Raw genomic sequence first — 23110 nt, forward strand, 5'->3', positions numbered from 1 at the left:
TGAGGCAAACTGGCTGGTTTACGCAGGCAAGTTTAATACAAAACACCTCTGATGTAAAAAAACATAAAAAAAACATTTTTAAGTTAAAATCAGTCTGTTACAGAGTCACTTCCTACATACAACAATGAACACAAACCGCTCCCTGGATAACAAACCAAACATTCAGTTCAAAAAAATATTTTTACAAGACTTGAAGAGTGTCCACTGGAAGACGAGAGGCGCTCAGTCCATCGTGTCCCTTTAAGGTCCTTTGTGTCTTTTTTAAAGTTCAGTCTCCATCGTTTCACTGGAGCAGGTGAAGCTAAACTGGTCTCTACATCCCATTAAAGCCCCCCCTCTGCCCCCCTCGGTACCTGTTGCTGCCCTGACCTGCAGGGTTGTGGTACCCCCCCAGCAGTGAAGGACCGGTGCCAGCTTGTTGGAAGCCCCAGACCAAGGCTCCAGTACCTGAGGGGCCCATGCTCCCTGGCCAGACAGGTGTGGGCCCCAGGAGGCCCCTTGACCTGCCCACAGTAGTCAGGGGCCTCAGCATGGGGCCTGCAGAGAAATGCTGGCTGGGGAGTCGAGGCAGGAAGGGGGGCTGCAGGAGGCCAGCGCCCCACTGCTGCTGCTGGCTGTTCAGTTGCTGCAGATGTTGTGGGGGGTGTTGGGCCTGTTGTAGTCGAGGCAGGGGGTTGTCCTCCTGGCCTGTTACCATGGTGACGCTTCCAGCTACCTTGGTGCCGCTGGGTGTGCTGTTTCCAAGTGGTGCTCCCTCTCCTCTGATTGGCTGCTCCTGTCCTGACTGCATGTCCCTGCAAAGACACCACATGACATGTAAAGGAATCAGTAAAGCAGTGCTGGGGGGGTGGGGGGGTACAGTTACAGTTACAGTTGGGTATAATTAAATCTCACACTCTAAAGTCAGCTGAGGGCTGAGAGCTTTCTCCTCACAGAGCTGGATCACATTATAACCTGAGCTGTGGACAAACAGCAGAGATCAGACCGGACTGTTGCGTTCACTGACCTCGATCTGTCGCCCTCCACACGACAGGTGGAGCTGCTGGAGGAGGCTGCGCCGTGTTTAGCTGCTTCAGGAAACGCAGGTTTGCTTTGTGGATCTGCTTTTTCCCTTGAGTCTGTTTGGTCACTCCGTCCTGTGCTTTGATTGGATGAAGGGGTAGATGTGCCACTGTTACTGGGATCACTGTTTCCTCCCAGCAATCCCACTGCTCTGACTGGAGTTCCTCCTCGACTTCTTCCCCTCCTCTCTCCCTCTGTGGGAGGCTCCGCTCTGTCCTTCCTCCTTTTCTCCTCCCCCAGCTCCGGCTGCAGTCCTGAGTGAATTAACTCCAGAGTGGACGCCACTGCTTTCCTGCCAGGCGTGAGCTGCGCCGCCTCAGCAGGACCCCCCTGACCAACAGGAGGAGTGGTGTGACCGCTGGGATTGGGGAGGAAGCTTCTGAGGGGGTTGATGCTCAACTCTGCCTGGGAGTCCAGCTGCTGCTCCTGCTGCAGCTGAGCCTGACGCTCGGCCCGAAACTGGGAGATGGCCATTCGAAGAACCTCCAGGTCTGCGTCAGACGGCTGAGGCACGCCGTCCTTACAGGAGGCGTCTGGGACCAGCTGGTCAGAGAGATGAGGGAGCGGGAGGAGGCCGGAGCCAGACTGCTGGAGGAGCTGCTGGGGTTGGTCCCCGGTGGAGAGAGGATGCATGTGCTCTGGGAAGATAGAGGGAGACCGATCAGAGCCCGACACAGAGTTGCTATGACTCAGCTGCCTGCCGAGACCTGAGGACAGAGGAGAGCAGTTAGAGAAAGATGAGGGGGAGAGACAGAAGAAGAGAGGGAGAGACACAGGAACAGAGGGCTCAGGACCCTGATGTTAGAACATTTTTATTATTCATTAAAATAAAGACATCAGAGACTTTACAAATGACTGACAAGGATTTTAATCATGTTAGAAAATACGTCTGTGCTGGTTTTAGAAGAGAAGAGAAGTCTGATGAGGTCACTGTTCATTATAATCATGGGAAATATTGATCAGTGTGTGGATCACTGTTCTAATCAAAGCCGTCAGAGGTTCAGTTTTTATTTCCAGTTCTGGTCACAGAGTCTCTTCATGTTATTCTGAGCTGCAGTGATGAAGAGGAGAGTAAAGCATCATCACTGTTGCTGTCATTAAAGAATCTGTGTTCAATTCAAACGAAGCTATAATAGTTATTATGTAGTTAATTAGTGTGAAGAACTCCCCTCTGTTTGAAGCTCTGTTTTAAAACCAAAGTGGAAACATGTGAAGTCTGCAACAGCAAAACGATTCCACCGATCAATAAAAATATCTACTGCTTGTTACTATTTATCATTTGATCGTAAACTCTTGTTCCAGTTGGGATCTGATTGGTCAGAGGTTTGATTGTTGACAGGTTTGGACCTGATCCTCTGAAGGTTTGTGAAGATTAAAATGGTCGTGCAACACAAAGCAGGTATTTATTTTTTTACGTCCGCCACAACTGACCTTTGGTGGCCCGCAGGTCGTCCATGATTGGCTGCTTGTCCTTGATGTCATGGTAACCGACCAGTCTGGTGAAGCTGTGCAGAATTTCTTCGATACCGGCGACGATGATGCCGCCGCTGGAGTATGTGGGGAACGTCTCGAAACGATGCTCTGAGTGAAAGAAATAGAAGAAATAAATCTCAGCAGCTGATCAGGAAGTCAGCGAGTCTCTGCGACCGGTCGACACCTTCAGTGCTGCCACGTACCTGTCAGGAAGATTGTGTGTCGGTACTGTGTGTACCGGGCCTGCAGCTCGGTCAGACAGTGCAGGTCAGGGGACTCATGGTTCATCATGTCGCAGTGATGATATGGGAGGAACTCAACGATCTGCCGCTTCTGAAAGGCTGAGAGTAAGTCCAGTATGTTGGCTGCATCTCTCCTGAACCTGACAACCAACCACACACACACACACACACACACACACACACACACACACACACACGTTAAAGACCCACTGTCACATCTGTATTTCACAGCACCTCGTCGTCACTTTCAGCCACAGTCAGAGTCTTAAAACCACAGGATGTAGCAGAGACTATGTTAACTGTGCTTCCTCCAACAGCTGGTCATATCAAACTGAGCACTTCTTATAACTTCAGATGCGTCACAATGAGGATGTTTTCATATTGACATCACGCATCCACGGCTGTGATGCAAACAGGAAGTGGCTGGTAGCTAATTCAGCATGTTGACGTGTTGCTGATTTGGCCAATGTGAATAAATACAGGCTTAAATCAGGGCTGACTTCATGACACAGCTCCAAACATATTCATCCAGTACAGAAGAAAGAAAGTGAAACACTAGACACACACAAAATGGAGATATTACTGAGGCTCCCATCAACAAGCAACACTAATAAACAGACATTTAAATATATATTCTATTTGCCAAAAACCTATAGATGAGCAATAAAACCAACACGTGTTTAGGCACCAAGTGTTTTTTCTCATAAATAAAAACTGTGACAGAAAACACACCAGGTTTCTACACGTTCATAAAGTTTCATTTAATCTATGAACTGAGCTGGAGACACAAGTGTGGTAGTTATCCTTCTGTCTGCTGTGTTATGGTGCAGACAGATGCAGAATCAGTACCTGGCTTGTTCTTTTAGTTTCTTGTGGGTTTTGCAGTGAACCTTCCACTTCCACACATTCTCTTGAGAGCTTTGTTTTTCCAGGAATATCAGCAGTGCAGCCAGTTGACCTGCAGAGCAGAATCTCATTGAGCAACACATCCATTAGGAGATTAAAACAGACAGAAAGTGCACCAAGTAATGCATTTGTCATTTGTTGATTATAGCATTTGTCAATAATTAACAAATAGATGGACTTCAATACTTCCCAACAATTTTTCACTATGGCCTGAGTATTTCCTGAAAATAAGATTCTCAATATTATGTGCTGGTGTGTTGTTGAGAGGAAAAACAAAAGTGTAGGAATTTCCCATACAGTGACGTAGAAATACATGTTGTTGGATGCTGTTGGTGGATGTGATCCCTGACCCACCGTGAGTGATGAAGTCCGGACTGAGGACTAACTCGTCTGAAATGATGCAGCCTCCAGACACAAAGAGCTCGTTGTAGCTGTTATTCCTGATGTCGTCCAGTGTGTCGATTCCCACAAACACAACAGCGGGATGTCGCTTCAGAGACACCAGGCTTGGGATCTGATGTGGACACAAACACACAAACACACCTCCTGTTAGTGGATTTTCAGTTTGGCTGTTAATCCCCCAGTAAATCAGTCAGTACGTCCATAACTATGGTAACTATGATGGATGGTGACTTTCCTCCAGAGGCAGTATATGAAGAGTCCTGCCTGCCAGCAGCCCTGACTTACGCCTGAGATATTGAGGCAACGTCTGATGTGTTCAACCACTCAGCAGAACAGACTCTGCTTCAGCTAAATGACATCACCTGTTGCCCTCTTCACACCCCATCTGCCCGCACACTGTAAAGGCAGCTCTCACTGGGTCTGTCCTAACAACATGAAATCTGTTGCTCTCCATAGATCATGCATGTTACAGGTGCAATCTCTCTCTCTCTCTGTCTGTCTCTTGACTACTTCTCCCAAAACACACAGAAAACCCTAACTTACAAGTTAGAAAATAAACTAGAGAAGGAAACAAAAGAGGGTGATCATAAAAGGGAAACCAGAGGATTTTCAAATCGTATTTGATTTTAAAATGTGGGAGGCCACAGACATGATGAGGGACGAGTCAGTCTGGGGAGGGGATTCTCTGCAGAGCTGCATTGTTTGGGATCAGGGGGCGTCTGCCTCTCACACCAGGTGATAATGAAGTAATGCCAGGTTGGTTTTCAGGTTAGCGCCTCTGGAACTTGCACAAAACAACCTTATCAGCTGCTATTAAATAGCACTTGCTCTCATTGTCTTCCACAATCGCTGAGGCTCCGGCACATATACAGACACGGCTCCTCAGGGGCTCAAGTCAGTCAGTGTGAACATCTGGCAGTCTGGTCCCCTCCCTGCTGCGAGACAGTCGGCGCCACCTCAAGTTCATCAAGACAAACTAATCTCTGAGGTTTGGTGGTTGGTTTGTGAAGCTACTGTGGAGAACATTAACACAGTTTACTGTACCTGCAGGGGGGAGTACAGAACTGAAACAGAGCAGTTCATCACTGGATGAGCAATAAAAAAAGATCAGAGAAGCTGAACCAACCAACCAGGAGACATTCACACCTGGAACATGCATGTTGCCCTGGCTCATACTATCTGCTGCTGTTATTCTAATATAGTTGTGATAAATATATTTACTTCTTATGCTATGGTGGGACATGTGATAGCATTAGCATCTTTATTTGTTTAGGATTTTCCTTCTCTTTGTCTTTTGTGGTTTTGGTTTTATTGTTATTTTCATTATTGTCGTTGCCTCTTCTGTTTATGTTTTTGTTTGTGTCATGTGACTGATTTTCCTTTTTTTCTCTTAGAAAAGCAATAAAAAGTGAAAAAAAAAACAAAACCAAAAAAAAACGTGACTTTGTTTGTGTAAGATCAGGATCAGTACAAATCCTCTCAGTTCAGTCAGAACAGAAGGAAGTCGTTCACCTTGTGTATGTGTGCAGCTATGTCTTTGTTCTTAATGACGACCAGCAGCCTGTTGTCAGAGTGCTCTTGTTTCAGGAAGGCCACAGGAGTCTGCTCCACGTTACCCTGCTTCAACAGGTGTTCCTACAACACACACACAATACATCAAAACACAGTAATTCAAGTATTCTGACTTTTACAGCCTTTTTTCCACAAGCTACTTGATCAAAGCTGGATGTCAAACAGATGAATGAATCTCTGCATCACAGTCCAGGACTAAATCACATTCTGTTTTACTTCTGTATAAATCAAATTTTTCACAATATTCATCACAGTCTTTAATGATAAATACACTCACACTCACTGCACTTTAGACTACAGCAACATTCACTCGTTCACTCACACATACATGCAGCACTTTCTTCACTGTGCCTTCACACACAGACGATACAGGTTTAGTGTCAGACATGCAGACTGGAGGAGCTGCTCTACGTTACATCATCACATATCCATGAGGGATTTCACTGCAGAGATGAAAACACTAACACACTGTAGGTTTGTCTGTCGGCACTCTGCCCATGACGTTACCTTGACGTCCTCATAGATGCGGTCCCCTGGCTCGGTGCTGTGGAGGTAGAACTGCAGGGAGTTCTTCTTGACGTCTTTGATGATCTCCACCAGACTGTTGAACACCTCTGGCTGCAGCTGGCTGATCAGGGAGCTCAGGGCCGTGGCTGGTGGAGCGGGGATGGACGCAGAGGCCGAGCTGGAGACCAGCTCAGAGGGGTGTGGAGGTTCTGCCGGGGTCTCAGAGACACGACTGAACCCTGTTAGAGTCAAGTCAGAGTTGGGCCCTGTGAGGCCTCTCCCACTTTCTACATCAGTTGTACAGCACACAGTCCTGGTAATGCTGTTGTCTTGTGTTTGTCTGACAGTGTGAACGACTGTCCTGTTGATCTCTACAGTGTGACTTTGCTGGTGTGGCTGTTTGTTGGAAGGAGAATGGAGGGCGGCGGTGTCGTTGGGCTTGTGAGCAGAACCAGATGCAGAGGTAGGAGCAGATAAAGTGACGTGAGTAGTTGGGGCATTCCTGCTGTCTGCAGCATCAGGAAACTGTCGGGTCATCACATCTGGCCGCCACACTTCGCCTCCTCTGGAGAGCGCAGGAGTCTGACTGACTGAAGCAGAAACCTCATCATCTCTGCCTGTTTTAGTGTTTGCTGCCCGGATGCTGGCCACAAAAGCACTTACCGAGCTGGCCAATGAGGCATCAGCATCAGTCCGGCTGGCGTCCGCGCTGTGGCTCGGCCAGCTCTCACCAAACGCTGATAACATGCTGTCAATGCTCTCCTGGAGAGAGCTGACGTAGTCCTGGACGGGGGGGCAGGGGTTGTAGAAAGACACGTACTGTGAAAACTGAGATATGGAGGTGTGTGGGAGTGTGTGTTGACGTGCAGTGGATTCTGTCTTTGAAGCAGAGAGTGGGGACTGTGGGAAGCTGTAGTGAACGCTCTCATCCCGCAGGAGGAGCTGTATGTCAGAGGAGAAGTCTCCCAGATGTTTGTCCACAATGCTGTCAATGTCTCTGAGAGGACGAGCAGGAGGGGAGGAGACGGACGGAGAAAACACAGAGCCACCTCCCAGCTCCTTCACTGCTCCCTTTTGCTTCTTTCCACTAGCTGCCTCATCTATCACCTCCTCCTCCTCCTCCTCCTCCTCTTTACTCTCTGTGGCCTGTTCACCCCCCACCGTCCCCCCCTTCACATACTCCTTCCCCTGTGCAGAGGGCGGTGAGGGGCTCATCCTCCTCTCTGAGGCTGGAGGAGGAGGTGGCTGGATGGATGCTAAAACTTCATTCTTCTGTTCTTTCCCCTGAGGTTTCTCCAGTCTGTCCTTGGAAACTCCTGCAGGGGAGACATGAAGCAGCGTGAGTGAAGATGTCCTGACTGATGTGGCCAAGACAGAAAACCTCACTCAGTGTTAGGAAAAGTTCACTTTCAATCAGGCCACTTCAACAAACACTTATTTGGTGCTGGTTGCTTCCCAACCCCCCCCACAATGAAGAAATAGACAGATGTAGTTACTGAAGTGTACACAGTGCAAAAATTACATTTTCACTCTGTCTACAAATGATTAGATTTACTAAGTTACAGTCAAAAAGGGTTTCTATACATGCAACAGATACATGTTATTATAATAAAAATTATTATAAAATATTATTTTAAAAAGTTAAAGAAAAAGGATACTGAGCAGGGGAGTGTTCTGTACTAATACCTCTAATACTAACTGCAAGGCTATTTCTCTAATTAGTGAAATGTTCTAAATTATCATCTGAATAAAGAATTGCTAAAAATTAGCTTATTAGGTGAAGGGAAAAGATTTCTATAGTCAATGGTGGAAAGCTAATATTTGCTCTATGACTTCAGCTCCAATCCTGTTTTCTGTCTCCATGGTAACAATACAACAGGAAATAAACTTGAACGAACTACACACTGTAAACTGAGCAGTATCTGCATCAGTAGAGCTCAAAGGAAAAGAAAACTGTCAGATTTACAGTGTAAAACATGAGGAGATGCACCAAGCAGAGCCGGGAACCAGCTCAGGTTGGGCGAGGTTACCTGCGAACTCTCTGGAGGCTGCGGGGGCTAAATGCTCCTCGTTAGCACCACTGTTGCCCTTGTTAAGTGAGTTGTGCTCTTGAGGATCCAGGGACAGGGACTGGCACTGGGAGGGGGAGGGAGGAGGGCTGAGCTGTGGAGATGGGCATTGAGAGGGAGAGGTGGGGGGGCTTGGCTGTGGAGATGGGCATTGAGAGGGAGAGGCAGGGGGGCTGGGCTGTGGAGATGGGCATTGAGAGGGAGAGGCGGGGGGGCTGGGCTCTGGGGACGGGCATTGAGAGGGAGAGGCGGGGGGGCTGGGCTCTGGGGACGGGCACTGAGACAGGGAAAGAGAAGGACTGGGCTCTGGAGATGGGCACTGGGAGGGTGAAAGTGGGGGGCTGGGGTCAGGTGATGGGCACTGGGAGGGGGATGGAGGAGGGCTGGGCTCAGGAGACAAGGCGGGGCTCTTCCTGGGGGTTTTGGTTGTTGTGGTGATGCTTGTTGCCATGGTGAGGTGCTGGAAGCGAGGGTCCTGAGGGATGTTTCTGTCTCTCTGAGTGTATCGCTTTGAACATAGGCCTGCAGACAGAGTTCAGAGTTAACTTCAGCACTTTTTCACTTTTTATTCCAGTCACAATCTGCTCCTTCAGAACCAGCGCTGCCTCCTGAATGTGGCCTAACAATCAAACATTCACACGTCTGGATTACATATCATCAGTCTCTGACAGAGCTGTGTTCACTCAGCTGCTCTGGACTTAGTGCAAACTACTTATTTTCTGTGGCTCCTAATGATGACGATGATGATGCATGTCCTGACATATTCTGGGCAGGCAGACAGACAGACCTGTTATGGGGATGAGGACCCATGGGATCTCCCCCTCCCCCTCCTCCTCCTCGTATCCTCCTGCTCTCCTCCCCACTCCTCCTCCTCCACCTCTGCCTGATGCTCCGTGGTGATTCATCTCCCCGCTGTGGGAGCTGGGACTGAATCCCTCCAAACTACTGATGCTGCCCGCCGTCTGCTCCTACACACACACGCACACGCACACGCACGCGCACGCGCACACGCACACGCACACGCACACGCACACGCACACACACACACACAAGAATGGTAATCTACATTTTCCAGGAGTCTTTTCTAAAATGTAGAAAAGAGTGAGGAACTTTTAAAGCCACAATCACCACGAGTCATTCACACGCACTAGTTCAGAAACCGTTTTGAGTGGAGCTGCTACTAATGATCTTTTTCATTATTGATGAATCTAGGTTATTTTCTCTATGAATCAATCGTTTTGTCTGAGAAATGTCAGAAAATTGTGAAAAATTTCCCACAATTCAAAGTGATGTATTCAAACTGCTCATTTTATTCGACTATAAGTCAAAAATCCAAAGATACTCAGTTTACTGTCACATGTGACAGAAACATTTTAGAAAGGTTTGGGTCAATTAATTGATAATCAAAATAGTTACTGATCCATTTTCTGTCAATCGACTACTGACTAAACACTGCAGCTCTAAACGTGACTCTTCCATTGAAGCAACATGTTGCAGATCCTCCACATGATAAAGGTGCTGAGACTGTACAGCATCTTAGTGTAGCTGTACTTTCTGTACAATTCAGACTGCTCCAAACCACAAGCAACTGTTCTTACTATGTATCAAAACACTGATTTGAGGAAAATAATATAAAGCTAAACTGTATGACTAACATATTTGTACTTCATCAGTTACCTCCAGCTCCTCCTGCTTCCTCAGGTCAATGTCACAGTTGGTGGGCAGGCCCAGTTTGGTGGCCAGCCTATCAAATGGGCAGGATTCCCTCTGCTCCTCCTCCTGCATCTCACCGAGGCTCTGACCGGCCAGGCCCCTGGCAGCCTGGGTGAGGCCTGTTGGTGAGCAGAGAAACTTCATTTGAAGAGATTAAGATTTGATCTTCTTTGAGTTTTCAAAACGCTGTTAACCTCATCATAACAAATGATTTTTCTACAAGCTCCTGTTGGTGTTTTGATGTGAAAAGACCAAGTGAAACAGGGTGAACAGTGAACTGCTGCCTGAAAAGACAGGGCTACTTCGCAGAGCCAAAGAAGTAAAAGTGTCTCAATAAAAGTGTAGAAAAGAATTAAAAAGAAAAAACAGAATGAACACATTAGTTAGTTAGAGTATGTTGTCAACAGAAAGTCTCAATATCCCATCACCTGTCAGCAGTCTGTGAAGTTTGGTAGCTAGTTCAGATCCATCTTCCCTCAGATCAACATCTCTGAAACCCAATGAGCCAATCAGAGACGTAAGTGAACCTGGAGGGGCGGGGACCTGGCTTCCATCGACTAGGAGCCAAAAGCAGAAAGAAAAGAGTAAACTACAGGTCACCTACTGATAAAACACACCCACAATAAGAAACATGTAAAGGAGCTTTTACGGTGTGTTCACACAGAATGCACATAAAGTTGATGAAAAGATGAGAGTCGACCAAAAAACACACAAACTGAGTCAAAAGTGTGACAATTGTGGCACCTAATTTATCCTCATAGACATTCCAGTTAAACTGTGTCATAATTTGTGCATGAATTCATGAGTTGTGGCCAAAAACGTGTTCTGTGAGGTCACAGTGACATGGAACTTTAACCTATGACCACTAAAATCTTAACAGTTCATCTTTGAGTCCAAGTCTCCCAGTCTCCTCACCTGGAATCTTGTCACTGCTTCCTGATCCCTGTGATGCCCTCAGGTATTTCAGCGTCCTCTCTGCCGTCTCCTGCTCCAGCCTCCTCTTCCTCCCTGGTGTCTTCTGCCATCCTTCTCCTATTTGCTCCCTCCTCACCTCATTTTCTGCGTTCCTCTTAGACGTCAGAACCAGGTCGATCATCTGCTGGACCTGAGAGTCAAACAACAAACATGTCAGCTCTCTACAAAGATTTAAGTATTTCTAAATCCTCTCTTACACCATACTGGTAAAGAAGTAACCAACGTCCATATTGTTATGTTTTCTAATAACAGTCATGCTCACCTTCATGTCAGCTTTCACCCTCTGAGTGTTGATCTGTTCTTCTCTAGTGTTGCCTGTCACCTCCTTCCCTGTCGACTCTCTCTGGCCTCCACAGTTCTTCCTCACCTGTGGCTCCTCAGGGCCAGAGAACACCTCCATCACCTGCCTGGCCCGGGCCACTGACAGCAGGTAGTGGGTGGGGTTGTACAGGTAGGAATGCAGGTAGCCATCCATGTTCACCCGGTGGTGTTTAGGTGCAGGAAATGGTTTTCCTAGCTCATCTAGTTTGGAGTCGTACTCACCCATGGGGTACTGTCGAACCTGGAGAGCAGAGGCAGAAAGACTTGGTTTAACATTATGAGGAAGGATTCAAGGAACAGACGTAGACGGCGATGCTCCTGTGCACTAAGCCGGCTCCTTAAAGAAAAGCTTTGCTCAGTTTGGTCTGAGCTGCGTCCTCTGGGATGAGCTGGAACCCAACAGTGAGTCAGGTTTCAAACTCAACATCACTGATGCTCTTGTGACTCTGCAGTCAGTGTTACAGTTTAGAATTGTTGGTCATACCTTGCCATCATTCAGGCCGATGAGGTAATCCCGTGCCTGGCGCTCCACACCAGCAGACAGCTCAGGAGGGGGGTTGGCACGGGCCTTGACGAGGGCATGATGCAGCGCTGGGATAAACTGGCCCAGACGCGGCATCACTGCGGCAACAGGCATCAACGACTCTGAGGCATCATGGGGAGATGCTGCGGAGAGAAACTACATGAATAACACAGACACCCTCTGATCAGCCTCTTCTACCAGTGGTGAAGGTAACGTGGTAACTAATTCCCAGCATCGCTGACCTTGTTGTCTTTGCTCGCAGCTGTTGTGCAGGTAAATTTTTCTTTGTAACGCTACAACTGTCTTTGCTGTTCCACATCCAAAGTATTTTCCACGACTAACCATCTACAGAGTAAACGATCTGCTTTCTGCACATACCGAGTGTTCCTGAATGGTCATGTGATATGTGTTCGGGTGTGTTAGTATGGAGGAAGATTACTGTGCTAAAACACTCGTCTGGACAGAGATTGTTTTTATATAAAACACTGTTTTAAAGTTTAAAGTGTGGATGCTGATCATTTTTTAATGTAGGAAGAAAAAAAACAAAACAATAAATAACAGACCATTTAGAAAAAACTGTCAATGAATCACCCACACAGCCACCCAGCAGTCCCTGTGTTACTCACTGGATTTGGCCACATCTCTGGTCTCTGGGAAGACAAACAAGGCCTGAAGACACCTGCTCCAGCTCTCTCCTCGCTCTGAAACACAAACACATCATTGTCTAAGGAGCAGATATTTCTTCCATTTGTATTTTGTATCCCGACTTCTGTCTTCATTTCTTAATCTAGTTTCTTATTGTTTTATGTTTCTGTAAAAGAAACGTAAAAACATATACATATTTTATTGAATGTAACATGTTATGTTATGTTTTCTTTTCACATCAGATTATGGCCAAATGCCATAATATTGAGTTCTGATTGGGTGGAGGTGTGGAGTGAATTCACCTCCACTTCCAGTAAAGAAAAATTCTACAAAAAGTTCTCACTCTTATACATTATTTTTTAATAACCATGTCTCGCCCAAAGATCATCCTCTACAACCCATCTGTCCCATGTCATACCAGTGGGTGTGGCCATCTGAACACTGGAGAGCAGAAAGAGAAATCCTCTCTCTGTCAGTGGAATCACCAGAACCTGTGTGGAGAACAGACGACAACAGTTCTTGTGTAATTTCCTTTCTTTCCCTTTTTTATTTTTTGCTCCTTTCCTTTTTTGTCCCCCCTCCATTGTTCTTTTCTCTTCTGTTACTTTTTTCAAGTCTTTCATAACACTCCAGCTACATTTCACTCTCTTCCCGTTACAATCACACACATATTCTCTTTTCTACTTGTTTTAAAAGTTCTCTGTTGGAGAGGAGCAGTCGCCTGTTGCCAGGATCTTTCAGACTTTAACTGTGACAGCAAAAGCAACATGACCACTTTAAATGTTCTAAAAAAAAGTATTCAAATAAGTTCTAGCGCAAAGAAACAAAAGATGGGTCCTAAAAGAAAGGTCAGATTCAAAGACACAGGAGAGCAGTGGATTTAACTGTACTACAACAGATTATGTGGTAAATTCTGTTATGTCCAGTTGATTCTACTCTGCTATTTTTTTACACAACAGTTATAGGGCGGATAAAACCCACCGAGCTACATTTTTAATGTGAAATATCTGCACAGGAAGTGTTGATTTTCATTGAAAGTAGCTTAACACTGATCCATAAGAATTGTGTTTTTGTTAAAAGAGAAACATGACTGTTGTTGTACTGATGGAATTAGAGTTGTGAAAATGAAGATGTCTCCATAGGTAAATAAAAGGATCTGTCTGGGATTTCACTATTTTGATTTGGAAAAAACGCACACAATAAACAGATTTATAATATTAAAGTAAGCGCAACCCACCACTCTCTGTATTTCCAGCTCCTGCAGGAGTTTGGTCACACTGGTCGTTGACCGACTTCTGTCGACCACCTCCAAAAGACTGCAGCAATAACCGTTCCTCACAACTACACACACACACACAAAACAAAATCCTTTTCAGTTTGTGTTTTAGTTAGAAGTTAATAAATAATAATAAATAAATAATTCTGTGACACGTTTCTGACTCTGTGATGGTCTAAATGCAGAATTTCATCTTATAAACATGGTCAACTTTAAAGATACGTCAATATGAAAAAACAGCTGTTTGTAACTTCAGTCCAAAAGTTCTATACTGTACTATCAGCCTGGTGTGCACCGCCCCGTCAGTGTGAGGGCTCATCTGGCCTCACCTTCCTGGCTGCTGTTGTAGAGGTTGTAGGAGAACAGGTCAGAGGGGAGGAGCTTTGTCACCTGGTTTAACCTCATTAAACAACCGATTTTCAGCTTCTCTGGTCTGAGGGAGACACACAGAGCAAATCTTTACATTTGAGAAAGGCCCAAACAACACAGTCCTGATTATAAGAATCCCCCCACCTTTTTCAACACCTGTTTTTAAGAGAAGGATTTTTTGAGGAGTGTAAATTCTTTAACACTCGTCCTGTTGAGAAAGTTTCCCTGAGACACCATTAATCAAAGGAGAAGAGAATAAATGAAACATGAAATCCAGTGGTTAGTTGATCATGTGATTCATGTCACAGAAAGGTCATCTGCACAGCTGGTGGCAGTGATGGTGATGTTGCCAAAGCGAAGTGTTGCAAAGGTTGAAAAGAAGAGGTCTGAGGGTTGGACCCTGTCAGATCCACAATGTTTGTCACAGTGTGACACAACCTTAAAGGCTGTTACACCTAGTGAAGTAAAACACATTTAATTTCTACTTTTGTACTGGACTCAGGTGAGAGGTCAGGTGAATACTCACAGTCTGTGGGGCAGGAAGGGAGGAGAGGAGGAGCGAAGGGATATCTGGAAGAGAACCTCATCACCTTTAACTAGATCTCCGCTCCACACTGTGAACTGAGATCGCTCTGAGAGAGAGAGAGAGAGAGAGAGAGAGAGAGAGAGAGAGAGAGAGAGAGAGAGAGAGAGAGAGAGAGAGAGAGAGAGAGAGAGAGAGAGAGAGAGAGAGAGAGAGAGAGAGAGAGAGAGAGAGAGAGAGAGAGAGAGAGAGAGAGAGAGAGGTTCAAGGCAAGACAGGAAAAAGAGAACTTGTGTGTGAACCATCTTCTTCCAGCTCTGGTGTGATGAGGTGGAAACAGGGACCAGTGCTCACCTTTACTCCCCTCTGCAGACTGACTGTTCGACCTGTTCAAACACAGCAAACAGAGAAGCTTGATGCTTTTTTTTTTTCTTAGTATTTTGGGATTCTGACAGTTACATTATTGTAGCACAATCATCCAGTTTCTCTGCATTTCCACACAAAACCAATTCAACTCAATATATAATAGTTGTGATTGTTGACCGAACTCAAGCAACTTTCAAGTCCTTACATACAAAATGATCTTCATACAACAATGAACTGAAAACTGTCTTACTATGTTCTTGTTTATGTGTCAAGAAAATAAAATTTTATATCAAATAAAACATATCAAGACACTGATGTTACTTTAATGTCAATCAGATTGTTTTAAACAAGAATAAAACTCAAGCTACAATAGCAACATCAGCTGCCATGTTCTTTAACTGAACGTTGATGGTTTCAAACATAAATAGGTTTGTGTTAGAGCCACCTGAGGAGGAGGAAAGCTTCGCTCTAAGAGTTGGCAAAACACTACAAATTATTTTACTGACAAACTTAACATCCTCTTTTCAGTCACCACCTCATTTCCTGCTCAGTCTACTGCACTGGCTTATTTGCTTGTCATATTTTTACTGAATTAGTTTTCTCTTCTAATTTCATCAAAGATGGCCTGTTGGACTAACACATAGCTGAGACTTTAACAGTGCAGATCTCCATACCTGACAGGGGCCAGAGGTTTGCTGGGAAGTGGAGCATCCTTTCCTTTGAACTGGAAGGAGACGACAGCGTACGGACAAACCTGGCGAGGCCGCTGGCGCAATTCGTCGAATGAATACTCGTAGAAGTATTGCTGAAATCAACAACATAGTGATAGTGTTGAAAGCCGTGCTTTAAAGAAGAACTGGATTTTAAATTATAGAAATATTGCAACAGAACAAAAACACTAGTGACTTAAAACTTTTCAACTCTAAGTTGTTTTATGTCACAAAGAGGATGCTGACTCCCTGATGCAGACACATTATACCTGTGAGCTAAGATGTTGTGTATGGTTTTAGTTTGGCATTAAACAACAGTTCTGCTTCTGCCACAGCTCGACCCCAACCTGAACTGACCAAAGTCCTGCTGAGCATTTAAACCATTTAAAAATGATTTCCACTGTCCTATAGCTACACTGGGATTAAACGCTGCTTTAAGATCATTTTTTTCAAAATGTAATAATGTCCAGCAATAACTGGTCCATTTCTGTGTGTTTATCAAATGTCTCTGTAGAACTGTTCTGAACCTACAGGCACACAGATGTATTTCCTGTGTGTGTGTATGTGTGTGTGTGTGTGTGTGTTTACCTGTGTGAGTTCGAAGGCGCGGTATGAGGTGAGCGAGGTGACTTTGCTGGCGTTCTTGGAGATGTGGCTGTCGAAGCGAGGCGTTGGATCTAGAAGGTTCTTCATGTTTTCGTAGATGCTCTTCACCTTTCCCTAAAACCAAAAAAAAACAGAGACAACTCAACTGTCTGATACTGATTATCATCATTTCCATCAATGCATTTCATTTCTCAGTACAGAAAAAATAAAAGATTTGAAACAGGGTCATTGATACAAAGCACCTGAAACCAGGCTCAGCCGGTATCATCCACCTGCAGAGCTACAGTCCCAGTATTTCCTCAGTGTCACCGTATGTGGAGCATATTTTCTGTTGAATACTGGGAGGAGCACTGAAGCAACTCTAGTACAGAGTTTCATTTTAATAGCTGAGGCACAAATCCTCTTTCTATTTTCTGATTACAATGATAAACATCTGTCAGTCCATAAACTGGACTGACAGATGGAACACCAGCTGCAAAACCAGTTCATCAGTCAACAGAAACTGAATTTTTTTTTTTTTTTTTAACATTGTATCTGACAACCACATTAAACCCCAAACACTGTACCAAATAAGGTCCTGTAAATCAACAAATACAAAACTAGAATTACTGCCTCTCGGTTGTTTGCCTCCATGACTCAGACTAGTATCAGATAACATCCCCGTTTATCCAGAGTCATATAAAACATGAACCATTTGTGTGAAACTCTGCTGTGTGAAGTCATGCATAATGGCTAAAAATAGTTTTGTGAGGTCACCGTGACCTTGACCTTTGACCTTTAACCACCAAAATCTAATCAGTTCATCCTTGAATCCAAGTGGATGTTTGTGCCAAGTTTGAAGGGATTCCCTTGCCTTCACAAAGCTGTTAGGTTCTTATTAATATGACATTAATGACGTTAAAAGCAGAGAGAAGACGTCTCACTCTGTTGGAAACACAGAAACACTTGCAGCTGTACAGTGACGTTACAGACACCGGCTTGCTGAGAGCACTTTAGCCAAACAGCAGATGAGTTCAGTGTTAATCAGCTAACATTAATTAGCAACAGGTGAAGGCACCGGCTAAAAGTGAGAAGCTGCTTCTCTAATGCTGCTAGTTCGAAACAGCTCAATTTAAAGCGTAGTGAATATTTTTCCAACCTTGGTTACAACTCAAGAGCCGCTCCCCGGTGCTCCCAAATCATTTCTAACACTCACACTTTCTACTTTTCACTCCCAGATGTCATGAAGTTCTGAGGTGGACGAGACACTGCTTTAATTTAGGCCATACGAGCCATTAAAACGTTCTGATTGGCTGAGGACGTCTCTAGTTACATCACGTTTCCTGCCTCTGAGGTAAGATGACAGAGGCAGTGACCACCAGCCAGCTGATTTACCTTCATCACTTTGAAGATGATGATCTCTCCAATGGTTCCCGGGGTGAGGGAGTTAATCTGGAGGAGGTCTGAGTACCTGGACAGATACACTCCTACAGACAGACAGACAGACAGACAGACAGACAGACAGACAGACAGACACACACACACACAGAACAAAATTAAGATCACGGTCAGTTTCATTCTAAACACCGATTTTGTTTGCATATTTTGTGACCTCTCCTTTAAACTTGCAGAACAAAGCTCAGAATGAACAATAAATGGATGGAAAATGCAATAATTAATTAAATAAATAAATAAATAAATAAATAGTGTTAGTTTCGATGCATATATCAGTTCACTCTTACCTTTAGTGGGGTTTCCCAGCACTGTGATCCAGCTCTGACCCACACACAGCCCCTTCTCACAGAGCATGGGCAGCTACAACAGACGAATGGTTCAAAGGGTAAAGCTCATTAATTAAATGCTCAATTGATTCTGGTGTCAGTCTTAAGTTTTAATTACTACAACAGTTCTTTGTATTTTCCAGAATAAATCCAGTAATTCTCTCCTGTGATTCTTTTTTATCATATCCAAGAAAAAAGAGCTTCTTGTAGACATCTCCACTGCTACAACGTACCTGTGGCTTGGGATAAATTCTCAAACAACATCAGCAACAAAGAAAGAACTGTTCAGCTGTATTCCCCTATAAACCTCTTCTAGTCCCATTAGACAACAATCAACAGAAACTCATTTCACCTTGACAGTATCAGCCAATAGGAAACCGTAGCTCTCCTCCAGCTCCTTGTCCGTCCTCCCCTCCATCTTCATCTCCCTCCTCTTCTCCACAAACTGAAACACAGCACACAGTAGATCAGCTGGTCACACTAAACATGGCTCCTTACTGAACAGCTACAGCACATCCCACTGACCGAGCTCCTTCCCACATTCACAGATTTTTTAATTTTTCTCAGACACTTTGACTCAAACTCCAAAAACTCTTTAACATAAATTTAGCCGACAGGTGAACTCATCAGTTTGCTGTCATTTCATTTATAGGCAGCACTAAAGCATTTCAGTGGCCCTGCTCCCACCCAGCACCCACCTCTTTCTCCAGCAGCTCACTGTGGACGAGGCGAGGTTTGCAGTAGGTGAAGCAGCCAGCAGAGCCGGTGTCGATGTAACTGGAGGTCAGGATGGTCATCATGTCCTCAAACTCCCTGGACTCAGTCGAGACATACTGGAAGAGAGCTGAAAGAAAGACGGGTCCGTAAATGATCCAGCAACTGTGCAGGTCACACAGTGAAACCTATGTAGCTTGTAAACTTCTGTCCATTATCAATGCTGATCACTGCAGCATTGAGATTTTCCTGTCAAATGCTTCTGTCTTTGACTAACAAACCTGATTCCACGGCTCTCCACCACAAACACTACAAAGACAAGAGTGTGTGGAAACCCAAACATTACACTCATATGTATCAGTTCGGGCATTAACCTGCTGCTAGAACAGCCTCCACTCTTCTGTTTTCAGGCTTTTGTCAAGACTATGGCACCTGGCAGCAGAGGTTTGCTCCCATTCAGCTGCAAGAGCATGAGTGAGATCCAACACTGATGTTGTGCGATAAGTTCTGGCTCCAGTTCATCCCAAAGGTGCTGGACATGGCTGAATCAAGTTCTCCCAAACCAAACTGGGAAAGCCATGTTTTTATGGACCTGGGACTGGGACTGTGCACGGGGGCATTGCCATGGTGAAACAGGAAAGGACTGAACACAAACCACTGACACAATTTGGAAGCACACTATTGTCTAAATTGTCATCACTGCAGCACTGAGATTTTCCTTAAATTGAACTAAGAGGAACCAAACAAGGAAAAAACAGCAGCGCAAAGTACACTAGCATACTTTCTGCCAAATACCGTATCCTCACCATCTGGCCAAACAGTGTATTCTCACTTCTTAAGTTAAATCTGTTACAACACTTTTTGCCAATAAACTGTAACACCAAACACAATAAAGCTACAGTTTTCTTCATTTAACCCCAATGATCTCAAAAAAAAAACAAAACAAAAAAAAAAAAAACATATTAAGCTGTGCTCTTTTAGAATATTTAATTTTGGTTATTTTAAAGGGTTCCACACACTCAAAAATCACAAATACATGTGTATTTAAAACCCTAATACTACCAATCCTTTATGCAGCTTTCAGCACCTTTCAGGTGAGCCCTGCCCACACCCAAACAGACGGTGTTAGCAGCTGGGGACCCCCCCCCAGTCACAACAGCACCCATGCAGCCTTTCTTGTGCCAAATGTTGCAGATTCTCAGGAGACTAAAGAACCTGCAGCAGCTGCTGCCCTCAGTGTGGAGGGCCGGGCTCAGCTGGAGCCCCTGACAAAGGGCCTGTCCGCGTGTAACCTCATCCACTCATGACAGAAGTTTAACAAAAGATTATTCACTGTCATAGTAAAATTAGGGGATAAAATATTTGTTTGTGGCTGAAGTGCAACACTGGAGGGCTTGTTCAGGTACAGGTTCAGGTTCAGGTTCAGGATCACCTTTACTGTCCTTTCCAATGACAGACATGGAAGATAAAATTATTTAGTTTACAATATTTTAGGACAATAAAAACAACAGAGAAAAAAAATAAGACAAAAAGAAAAATAACAAAATAGATACAAACATGACACAGTCTTAAAATAAATGGATTAACAGTGAGCACTCTAACATCATCAGTAACAACCAAATAACGTCCACAAGACGTTTATGTGAAAATTTGAGTAAGATTAAGATTAAATGAAGTTTAATGTCAGATTTTTTATTTACTTTCCACAACCACTAGAACAAAACTGGGTTTGAAGAGATGTTTCCACTTTTATTTGAACCTGGGATCAATTTATGAACTTGAGAAGGACCAACTGTGGACCAATGACTGGAGCACAGGGTGCAGTCATCTTCAGTTTGAAAGTCTAACACAGAGGATAAATTCTATAGTCTGTTTTTTTTATTATCCTATATGTATCTGTGGCAATTAACAGACAAGTACATAAACAAAAGACTAAGATTATAATTTATGACCGATGTCAGCTTCCTTTTCTGAATTATAGATGGAGAGCAGAGACCAGGTAGCTGAGACCGGGTTCATCCTCTACATCTGAAGTAACTCAGTCAGTACACAGGTGAGAGATTTGTTGAATTGAAATGAGACATAATGTGTTAGTACTGAGCTTTAAAGGTGGAGGATGGTTGATTTTGTTGTCATCAGACAGCGCTGACCAGCTACTGGCTCCAGCTTCATTATTAGCACGCAGACATGAGAGTGGTATCAATCTACTCGTGTAATTCTCCTTCCTGAAAATGAATAAGCTCATTTCCCCAAATCAAACTATTCCTTGACTCATTAAATAGGAAAGATCAAAACTGAAACAGCAATCCAAACATAAGTGACCTTTAGTCTCTAGTAGGATTTCACAGGCTGAGCACAGCACGGCAGGTAAACTGATGAGGGCTGCAACTAACCATTGTTTTCATGGCGGATTAATCTGTCGATCAGTTTTTCAAGGAAACATTTAAAAAAAGCTCCTCACAGCTTTGCAGGTGATATCCTTTGGTGTCTTGTTTTGTTTAAGAAACCCAAAATTATTCTACTTACAATTACATTAGAAAAAACATTAAATTATCACATTTAACCGGCCTTTCTGGCACCAACAATCATGCCACAGTCAAAGTGACTGAGATCACATTTTCTCCCATTGTGTTGTTTAATATAAATATTAGTTGACCTGACCTGTATCTTCAGGATTTATATTTATTGCACAGCCACAACATGACAATGCTCTGAAGTTTGCATCTGTCGAATAAAATCTGACCTTTACCCCAAACTCACACTGGCATGAAGCTGACACAGAGTCAAAGGGCAGAGCAACACAAACGTCCTCACATTTTTCACATAATCAGTGAGTCAGAAACACACAAACACACAAACACACCAGGCTCAGCACATGTAAACAGATCCAGGAGGCGGACAGCGCTAGTTACCTGATTCTAGCTAACGTCAACATGAAGCTGGACCCAAGCTTTAGATGCACAGATAAAACTAAATAAAAATAAAAGATTTATTATCACTTGAAGACGAAATTATGATTAGCTACGAAGCGAAAAACACGCGTTAAGAAGTAACATAGCATTTAACTAACGTAAGCTAGTTAGCATCCTCAAACACACTGTAACTTATACAAAGCTTTCCTTTAGTGCGTTTTAATGAACATACGTGGCGGCAGAGTTAGAAATATGCCGTAAACATCAGTAAATATGAGTATTTTTGAGCTGTGTTGGTAGCGAAACAGGTGAGAAGTGGACCTGTCCGACAATGGATCTCCTCCTTTACTCCGCAACTTTAAACGGTCGCGCTTCAGAGCAACGGTCGAGGCGTAAAACACATTAAATCACTTTAAATATAACGTTAATTAAAAAGGTAAAACTTTTTGCTTCCTCTGTCATAATTTTAGTAAATTGCAGAAAGATTGCGGACCAGCCCACCTCTCTTTTCCTTGTTTTTCCTCGGTATATGGAACTTTTTCGGCTCCATCGGCATATGCCTCTGGTAGACCGCTTGTGACGCCGAGTGGCTCCTCTCCATCCTCCGCCCTGCGACGCTCACTCTCTCCGGACTGGTGCGAGCTTCTCTCGGAGGCTGTATCTCGACCACCTCGCCATCTTGCGGGCTAACGTTAGCTCCAATCTCTGTGACAGCAGGAACAGAAGACACCCTCCTCGGACGAGCCGCCTCCCTCCGAGCCAGGCTGTCGTCCATGGTGGGGTTCTCCGGCGGACCCACGCCCGTCTCCCCGCCCGCCGCTCCGCCGCAGCCGCTCTTATAGAGCCCCGGGACGGCACCGCTGTTACCTCCGGATGCCGTAGCAGCGCAGGGACTCGAACCAACACACAAGCCGCGCCATGTTTCCTGAGGACAGGTCTTCTTCGCTAAGATTGCACCGCAGCTGGTGAAGTAGATGATGCTTTACCGCCACCTGCTGGACATTAATATCACCCTCATCGGCATGGAAGAAAAGAAAAGATAAGGTATTGATTGTGGAATGACAGACATAAATATAAATATTATGAGAAAACTGTTTTAAAATTACTCATTAAAAACTGTGAGATACCAAATAAAAGTAAGATATGAGATACTAATATTTTGAATCAGTATCTAATGATTTAGAATTTGTTAGTCTCCCATTTGGACTAAATTTGATTTAACTTTAAAGATGGATTACAACCCCCGTGGCCCCAGGTTTACTCCATGTCATGTGTGTCTACATAAATTGATTAATTACAAATAAGTTAGAAATTTGCATCACTCAACTAGAATAACTAGAATAAGTTGGGTTCTCTGTCCTCCATCCTGTGCCCCTCTCTTGAGGAGAAACTGTGCCACATGTAGTTTTAAAACCACAACTTTATTACTATTTTTGTTGTCAAGTTGTGTTTTATTAAATTGCT

General features: G+C 44.4%; 1 protein-coding gene across 2 annotated transcripts; it reads right to left on the minus strand.

The window, feature by feature from the left end:
* Window positions 1-14: 14 nt before the first annotated feature.
* On the minus strand, window positions 15-22605 carry tasora (transcription activation suppressor a). Of its 2 annotated transcripts, none has more exons than XM_071495462.1 (28): window positions 22148-22605; window positions 18719-18864; window positions 18373-18465; window positions 17982-18054; window positions 17635-17726; window positions 16243-16374; window positions 15619-15749; window positions 14933-14964; window positions 14582-14687; window positions 14016-14119; window positions 13648-13751; window positions 12829-12901; window positions 12392-12466; window positions 11727-11908; window positions 11184-11483; window positions 10862-11051; window positions 10375-10503; window positions 9911-10065; window positions 9021-9201; window positions 8195-8755; window positions 6165-7480; window positions 5598-5720; window positions 4038-4197; window positions 3627-3735; window positions 2739-2917; window positions 2494-2643; window positions 1007-1700; window positions 15-794 (listed from the first exon to the last, which is right to left on the minus strand). In XM_071495462.1, exons 1-28 carry the CDS (start codon window positions 22419-22421, stop codon window positions 314-316), a joined length of 6345 nt encoding a protein of 2114 aa, XP_071351563.1. In that variant the 5' UTR covers window positions 22422-22605; the 3' UTR covers window positions 15-313. The 2 variants fall into 2 exon arrangements, with proteins under 2 accessions (XP_071351563.1, XP_071351562.1); XM_071495461.1 differs by having other exon boundaries at window positions 1007-1769.
* Window positions 22606-23110: the final 505 nt, after the last annotated feature.

This window comes from Trachinotus anak, unplaced genomic scaffold, assembly GCF_046630095.1.
Source record: "Trachinotus anak isolate AG129_WGS33_773 ecotype Australia unplaced genomic scaffold, CSIRO_AGI_Tana_v1 ptg000013l, whole genome shotgun sequence".
Classification (NCBI taxonomy): Eukaryota; Metazoa; Chordata; class Actinopteri; order Carangiformes; family Carangidae; genus Trachinotus; species Trachinotus anak.